At 36.8% G+C, this 9,305-nt stretch overlaps 1 protein-coding gene across 1 annotated transcript in view; it reads left to right on the forward strand.

The window, feature by feature from the left end:
* Nucleotides 1-9,300, forward strand: part of LOC107571920 (tumor necrosis factor receptor superfamily member 16-like) — a gene marked incomplete at its 3' end in the record, with an annotated part of 16,095 nt that extends 6,795 nt beyond the window's left edge. The window contains exon 4 of the mRNA XM_016258305.1: nucleotides 9,097-9,300. Within this exon, the coding sequence (XP_016113791.1) occupies nucleotides 9,097-9,300 (204 nt within the window). The remainder of the gene's footprint in view (nucleotides 1-9,096) is intronic.
* Nucleotides 9,301-9,305: the final 5 nt, after the last annotated feature.

Consider the following 9,305-nt stretch of genomic DNA (forward strand, 5'->3'; position numbering starts at 1 on the left):
TATATATATATATATATATATATATATATATAATTATTATTATTATTATCAATGTTGAAAATAGTTGTGCTGCTTAATATTTTTGTGGAAAAAATGACATTTTTTTCAGAATTCTTTGAAGAATAGAAAGTTAAAAATATAGTATATTCTTCCCATTCACTGACACATTTAAAAACTGCACTGGCACATTTGGAAATGACAAGACACATTTTGTTCACCCGTTTTACAGCAGGTCTCATTCTTTTGTTGCGAGTGTTTGCTAAAGGGGCTCTATCCTACTTTATGCTCTAAGTAAGAGAAACACTCACAGAGAGAAGCACTTAGGACGGCAGGCCTGAAATAGAGGAGGTCTTATGTTTCAGGACAGGACACTTTACATCAATAACCCAACTGGGTGCTTTTTGTTTTTTCAAGCTGTGTGGGATATAAATAAAGATGGTGAATGTTATATTAGAAAAGCATCTGCATTCATTTTTAGTGTAACAAAACAAGCTTCCTGTTTACAAAAACACATTCTGTGAACTTCGCACTTATTTCCCGTCGCTTTTTACCCAGTGTTGGCAAAGACACACACACACACACACACACACACAGACACACACACACACACACACACACACACACACACACACACACACACACACACACGCACGCATGCCTCTTTCATGCATCCTCGCCCCCTCATCCCCAGTCTAGACACAAGCATACATCAGCAACTACTGAAATATTTAGCTGTCCATTTTTCTCTGTTCCCCCTTCCCTCACGCACACAAACTCATGGAAATGTGTGTGTGTGTGTTCAAAAAGTGACACAAACCTCTCACCATCGAAGCTACTGTCTCAGTCACCATTTCTACACATATCAGGCCAATGTCTTTGACTCACACACACATGCTAGTTAACAGATATTATTACTTTCCATTGATTACTCTGATTCATTAATAAAGCCTGAGAGCTCGAAAATGATCTTGTAGTTCCTCTGGTAGAGCGTGATTCTAACAACCACAAAGTCATTGGTTTGATTCATGTAAGTGAATCTCTCAAACCCGGTAAAGAACATGTCTGAATATATTTCAACACATAATCAAAATAATTAAATGCATATTTTACAAAAAAAAAGCTTAATGTAATAAAAAAGTTTTGTCTAATCTAACAAGAATTACGACTGATAAATACAAACATATTTATTAAATGTTGTTTAAATTGAAATATGAAAAAAATATGAAATAGGTTTTCTTTTGTGGAGGTATTATTTATTATCCATATTATTTGCTTCACTGTACTAAAGAGTGTTCTTTAGACTGTCTCGGTTTGCTTCAGTATGCTTGAGTTTTCGATGAGCTGAGAGATAACAGGAAATCTATTTGATGTGTGTGTGTGTGTGTGTCCAAGACAAGTGTGAGACAGAAATGTTATTTTAGTTTCTTAATTAACCTCCTACCTACTTAGAAATGGATTTGCATTAAATTCTTAGAAACACATCTGGAGCACATAGTTGGACACCTTAAACGGACATATATGTTCAATATGCATTTTGATTGGATGAGATCAAAGCATCCGCATTTGATGAAGGTATAAATGTTGAGTTTGTGTGTTTCCTCTTTGTCGCACTCTGCAGTCAACTCAGATGACTGTATGACTGTTGAACTTTTCTTGCAAGAAAATAAATATTCAAAAGACTTTTGTCTCATACCTTTATTGAAATTGAAAATTGCCTCAACAAAATTCAAAATCTAAACCATTTTTCTTTTTTGGATTTGGGGGAAAGTGACCTGGACAGGTTTTCTTGAAATTTACCCATATTTTATACAATACATAATTTAAAGGCTCTTTGTTGTTTTGAGGCGAACTGTGAATGAAAGTCAGTCTATTATATATTCTGTTGGTAATAGTTACTGTGGGAGCCGTGCTGAACTGGAATCAGTCAGTATATCATTTTAGACAGAGCTGACTAATGACTGATGGGATTTGGGAATTAACAGCATTAGATAATGATGCTTAAGCACAGGCAACATCAGATGCACTAACCAAACCAGACTGAGACTAATACAGCCCTTATTCATCTGAGAGAAAGAAAGAAATACAGAGAGAGCTTAATGCTACTGAACATTTAGGCAGCACTCAGGATAGGAGCCTTCACTGTGTTTATTGGACTATGTAGCCGCTCTACCGTTCCATGCAGCTTTGATTTATTACTTTAACCGTATTATAACAGAAACAGTCATACTAATAAGGAACAACTGAATTGTGAAAACAGAACAAGAGAGAGAGAAATACCTTGTAGTTTGTTCTGATAAACTGATATGGTTGTGATTATAGATCAGAATACAGTGCATTATGCAATGGACGAGTTTCCTCGGCCCATTCAGTATTAAGTTACTTTAGAAAATCTTTCTAAATGTGCCAGCAAAATATTGGCAAACATCCCTAGTTACAGTTCTCCTCCAGCAAATGACAGCCAAGCAGAAAACCAGCTCTGAAAGAAAAGCGTAAAAAGATCTCATGCACCTGGCTGATTTGTCTGTAATTGTAAAAGGATAAAATCACAGGGACTTGGGCTGATGACGTGACAGGAAGACACACCGCATGAGGCAGTCCGAATCTCTTTCCGTTTGCCCTCTTGACAGAAACGGTTGTGTGTGATGAAGTTATTTATTATGCGTGTAAACAGTCATCAGCAGAGCATGCGTGTGTGGGTGGGTAGGCGCTTTGTTGTTTTTTTGTTAGTGTTGTGATATGTGTTTATAATCAGTGCAGGGATGGCTGCGTTCAGGTGTATCCATACAAACACCCGGCTGGTGCTCTATTCGTCTGTTCACAGTTGAATGCACGCGCTCCATACAAATGCCACAAAAGTCTTTACTCACTATAAAGATGAAATGTTTAAAGTAAACTCAAACAAGAAAGTAAACACTAAAGTCAAACTATAGAAGTAATGAAAGTAAGATGGAGATCAGACAAACAACGTGCATCTGTGTGTGTGTGTGTGTGTGTGTGTGTGTGTGTGTATATATATATATATATATATACAGTGCACAGCATAAATGAGTACACCCCCTGATTAAATATAAAATATGTATTTTCTTAATAATCACTAATATAATTCATAGAAAGATGGCAAAATTAGAACGTATTAAACATATTCTTAATAAAAACAGAGAAATAGATGCCATTAATATCTGTAAAATAAGAAACTTAGCCAATTTTTGTTTAAATGAAGGATTGCAGAATTGAGTAAAACCTAGATTTAATTCAACCAAGTGTAATATTCTAGAACTTAAGTACTCTATAACTCTAAGTACACTGCTCTGACACTTCTTGGCACCAAGTTCATGACAGATTTTCACATCTGTGCTGTTTAACTCCTGGAGGACGACCTCCTTAAGTAAAATAAGAAACTTAGCCAATTTTTGTTTAAATGAAGGATTGCAGAATTGAGTAAAACCTAGATTTAATTCAACCAAGTGTAATATTCTAGAACTTAAGTACTCTATAACTCTAAGTACACTGCTCTGACACTTCTTGGCACCAAGTTCATGACAGATTTTCACATCTGTGCTGTTTAACTCCTGGAGGACGACCTCCTTAAATGCCCTGGTCTTTAATGGGGAGTGTTGCTCAGCTCGTCTCTACAGAATCTCTCACAGCAGCTCAAGAGTGTTAAGATTGAGTGAAATACATGTCCACTGAAGGACTTTCACCTTGGGAGAATGAATATCTTCATTGTCATGCTGAAAAAATTCCATCGAGATATGATTGGATATGACTGGTTATGTTCGGCTGTGATTGGTTCAAGCGATAATAAAATATATTGTTTATATTGTTACTTCCTTGAGTTATTATTTTTTTAAATAAATGTAAAGTACTTAAAAACACTAACTTGATGAGATTCATACTTGACTTTAATAAATAGAATATTGATTACATTGATAATGTAAAAATATAATATATATACAGAGGGTACGGAAAGTATTCGGACGTAATTTAATTTTTAACAATACTGAGCAAAGGGTCTGAATACTTAGGACCATGTGATATTTCAGTTTTTCTTTTTTAATAAATCTGCAAAAATGTCAACAATTCTGTGTTTTTCTGTCAATATGGGGTGCTGTGTGTACATTAATGAGGAAAAAAAATTAACTTAAATGATTTTAGCAAATGGCTGCAATATAACAAAGAGTGAAAAATTTAAGGGGGTCTGAATACTTTCCGTACCCACTGTATATATTTCTTTTTCTGATAGTGTAAGTAAAGTTTATTTAACCAAGAAAATGTGACTGTATGTACATTTGATTAAAAAAAATCTATCTATCTATATATACACATACATAGGGGTGTTTCCTCCGAGTAGGCAAGGGAGGCAGTGTCTTCTCAAAATATTGGATGAGAAAAAAACATTTGTCGTACAAAAATAAAACAATGCCAATATTACAAAATATAACATTAAAAAGTGTAGATAGATAGATAGACAGATAGATATTGAGAAAAATATAGAGATATTATTTAGCTATATTATTTATATATATAGTTGGGCAACAAATGGACTGATGTTTAAATTCTCCGCTGCAGAACGAGGTCATATCCATCCATTAATAAATAATGAAGGAGAAAACGAGAGAACAAACAGATGGGCTGAAAGGGTTGTTCGGCTGAATTGACACTTTCACAGTTCACCATGGCCCGCATCACATGACCCATATGTTTACCCATCATCCCCCTCTTCTCTCGTAGAGCACTGGAGACCAGTCTGCTCTTTGCTCTTAGAAAGAACATCATTTACTGAGTGTGTCTGTGTGTGTGTAAATGAGGGGGGTACACAGTGATATGGAGAATTGGTACATTATGTGTAAGGCGCTTAGGAGCATTTTGTACCCACAACATCAAAGCTAACTAATGAAGATTAATTTGTCCTCCTTTAATCTGGGAATTAATATAAGTGGTTTATATTTGAATTAAGCATAATTTAAAAACAGCATTATCGCTGCATCAGCAATGTCACGTTTGTCAGCACAACATGTTTGGGCAGTTGTTTTTGCATGTCTCAGATGCCTTGATCAAGTTGACCAAGTAATTTACCTTAACATCACCTGCATAACAAGAGCAAACATGACAAGAACGGCAAGTGTTTCAAGGTGTGCTTCTGTCCAAAGTATGGCATACACAGTGATATGGAGAATTGGTACATTATGTGTAAGGCGCTTAGGAGCATTTTGTACCCACAACATCAAAGCTAACTAATGAAGATTAATTTGTCCTCCTTTAATCTGGGAATTAATATAAGTGGTTTATATTTGAATTAAACATAATTTAAAAACAGCATTATCGCTGCATCAGCAATCTCACGTTTGTCAGCACAACATGTTTGGGCAGTTGTTTTTGCATGTCTCAGATGCCTTGATCAAGTTAACCAAGTAATTTACCTTAACATCACCTGCATAACAAGAGCAAACATGACAAGAACGGCAAGTGTTTCAAGGTGTGCTTCTGTCCAAAGTATGGCAGATAGGTATACACCTCACCCTCAGGCCAACCTTAGGCGTGAACACATCTGTCTGCCCAGTGTCAAATCCATCCAGCTTCAAACAGACCTGGGCTGCATTTCCCAAAAGCATCGTAAACCTAAGAAGATCATAGATCCATTGCCACCAATGGTCTCTACGATCGACTTATTTCATGATGCTTTTGAGAAACGCAGCCTTGGTGGTAAAAGAAGCATAAAGTCTGCAGTGATGAAGATTGTTCTTCTGCCTTATTCAGATCCTACATATATTGGTGAAATGCTAATTGTTTAAGAAGGAAATCCTAAATATGATATGAATATGAAAATATGAATATGATGATTCATATTTTTTCATAGTTTCAGGTTGCACATGTCTCTCTTGAGAATGGGATCCCAGTGATTTCACATTTTCATCTATGCCACACTTTGCTCATAAGTCTGCAATTATACCTCAGAGATTTCAGTATGAACTCATCAAATTTTTCCATAAACAAATGATCTTGGCTATGCTGGGCTATAATATTATAACTCTTACTGCATTTAAAAACATGTCTTATTTGTAATAGACTAGGACAAATATCTCAGACAAAGTTAAGACTATAAAAGCCTTAATTTCAATCAAGAGTTGAACCTGAGAATAGCATCAGTCTGATTTCACTGAAAAGAACTGACTCAAAAGACTGATTTGTTCAAGTTCTACAGTTCAATTTTAAACATCATGAGGTCATGAGTAAATGACAGATTTTTTTAAAGTGTCCTGAGCTATGGACGAGGAACCTCTGAGCGATAAAATATTCCTCTGGATCAGTGTGGAAAACAGCTGTGGGACTGTTTTTGTTTCATGTTTGTGGTGTTTGATGAAAAGCTGTCCTGTGTTCCAGGAATACAAGAACATTTCCAGCAGAGATCTCTCTGTATGTTTTTCTGCCTATCTCTCTTGGTTTGTTTGTTTATTTATCACCATGAGAATAAAGGAACAGGGACACACATGAGAGATACATGCAGGAGAGATTAGAAACCCTTGTGCTTGTGTGAATACCTCAGCTTGATAATATTTAACACTTGTTGGACCGGTCTAAAGTCATTTCTAAACAGGATGTGGAGAATCATTTTCTTTATCAGATATTATCACCCTCAGACAAATATGACTGGTTTATTTGATGTTAACTTGTAGAATCCACCTTTAAGTGTTTATGTAGAAATAAAATAGTTTCATTCTTGCTGTGCTGAAACAAATATTATAAGGCAATATTATGCCTTTTCAACTTGTGACGTCCTGTTCACATTCCTTTGCTTTCTGTTGTGAGATCTTGGCTGTAATATAAAAAAGGAGCTGATAGTCCAATCTAATAGTTTAGATGTATCTGTCATATCCTTTTATGGTAATGATATATTATCTGCAGGACATAAATTGGTCTGAACAGGTTTAAAATTTCATTGCTTTGTGCAACATGGAGAATGAATACTTGACCTTCTGTTTCCACACGCTAGCCTAGAGGAACATGTTTTTGCTCAGAGAGGCCTCTCAGTTATGTTTCATGTAATTATCAGCTTTGTCTCAGATGTTTCTCCTAGAATTCTTTAGGAGATCATAGGTCTTGGAAAATTAAATGAGAAATGTTCATGCCAAAATCTGACTTTTGATTACACACTATAGTTGCAAATCTAAACTTAGAGACAAAAGTCTCTAAATGTAATTGTATTACTGTCTAGCAGAAACAAAGGTATCTCATGCGTCGTTTTTCTTTCGTATGAGGACTGTTAAGGTCAATTCACACAAAAGACGCAGACCAACGCTGACAGCCAACAGAGTACAGTACATAATTTCTCAGACATTCCAAGATCCAACAAACACTGATTCAACACGTTTTATCAGTGAAAACAAGAGCAGACCAATGGCAAAAGACACCAACAGGTGTAACACACTGGTAAGACAAAACCAGGTATGGTGTGAATTGGCCTTTAAAGAGGAAGTTACTTGTCAGCGGTGTTGGGAGACAGCCAGAGACCCCCATATGCCCAAGCAAGAGCTGCCATGGCCTTGATCAGGCATTTAAAGCCCCGTTCAGACTACATGATTTTAGCCCGATTTTGCCACGATCTGCTTGACGTAGGGTGTCGTGGGGATTCGTATACGACAATGGGCGTTGGGACGCACGATTCAATCGTTTCATCTCGTGTAGTGTGTCATAGTGCACGACGCCTCTGCGATGCTTTACGACGTCAACACAGAAAAACTAGCATGTTTAATTTTTTCCCCCGTCGTACATCACAAGTTCCATTACAGTTATAACACTGGCCAATAGGAGCACAGATGCGCCTTTGTTCAAGCTTTCAAACATGCCGAAATGAAAGGGAGACAATGGTATCGGTCCTGCTAGGTGTGATTTTACAATGGAGGAAAATGTTTGTGGATCTATGGCAACAATACTCCTGTATTTATGACGAGGGACTACCGCGAGTGAAAAAAGGTAAGGGGCTACCACAGTGAAAAAAGGTAAAATAAAAACTATTTTACCTCAGTTCTCTTTTACAGTCCATAGCATCCTCTTCATGCATCCAGATTTGTGTCCATTGTCAGGTTTTCTTTCTTTTTTCTGATGACAAGACAGGGCAAAACACGCTGTTTGCTAGCAATTGTTTGTTTACGCTCATTACTCATAGCACCTTCTGTCTTGTCTCGCGCCATTGATGACAGCAGGCACGCTGTTAATGATGGCATGCGATGAATGGTCGGGTAGCATTGTATAGTCAGACATGTTTCTTGTTCACGACACAACAAGATTTTATGAATCAAAATTGCATAATCTGACAGTGATTGTCGTAACCGACAAAAATATTGTGTAGTCTGAACGGGGCGTAAAACAACTTGGTTTATAGAAGATTATCAAGCATAAACCACTTCCTCTTTCCTGTAAAAAAAAACAAACAAACCAAACCTCACATTCTTATCGTCCTCTCAATCTTGCTTTTACCTTTCCTGTTATCAGAGTGACACAAGATCTAGGGAACAATATTTAAATCCAAAATTACATTACAAACCCTTAGAACTTTCACACATGTTTTTTTTGTCCTACAGTAAAACTGAATTCCCTGGAAGCCTCACCACACACAAACCCTCTGAATAATTTAAAGCTTTCCAAATAATTTTTCATCCCAATGTTTTATTTTCAAATGGCATCTCAAACTCACATATAGGAAAACCTCCTCTTAAGAAAAGCTCTTATTGTGTAATAAAGGTAAACACCAAAAGGTAAAACATTACATCAGGGCTGAATTTAGCCATTATAAATGCTGTCCTGCAAGTCTAGAAACTTTCAAAAACAAAGTTTAATTTCTTGGAATGATGGCAGAAGACAGAAGACAAAAAGGAAAGAGGACATATAAAAAGTCATATCATGTTCATCACAATGAATCTGAACCATGACATGGCAGTTAACACTCATTCTTTTTGATGATTATTTGGCTAATGCAAGTTTGAATCAGTCTGTCATTTGTTGATCCTGTTCTCTCCATCACTTCCTGTTGTCTCGCTATCGGGCAGATTTGAATTATCTTGTCGTTCTGATGATTTTTCTCTGTATCTTTTCCTCCAGGTGAGACATTCTCTGAGATGTTCAGTCACACAGAGAGGTGTCAGACTTGCAGAGAATGCACGGGTCTTATGCGCATGCAGACCCCCTGCACCGATTCGAACGACGCTGTGTGTGTGTGCAACTATGGCTACTTCATGAGCGAACTGACAGGCCAGTGTGAGCCGTGCACTGTGTGTCCACGCGGTCAGGGTGTGCTGATGCGCTGTGAG

This window comes from Sinocyclocheilus grahami, unplaced genomic scaffold (assembly GCF_001515645.1).
Source record: "Sinocyclocheilus grahami isolate Dianchi unplaced genomic scaffold, SAMN03320097.WGS_v1.1 scaffold1669.1, whole genome shotgun sequence".
Taxonomy (NCBI): Eukaryota; Metazoa; Chordata; class Actinopteri; order Cypriniformes; family Cyprinidae; genus Sinocyclocheilus; species Sinocyclocheilus grahami.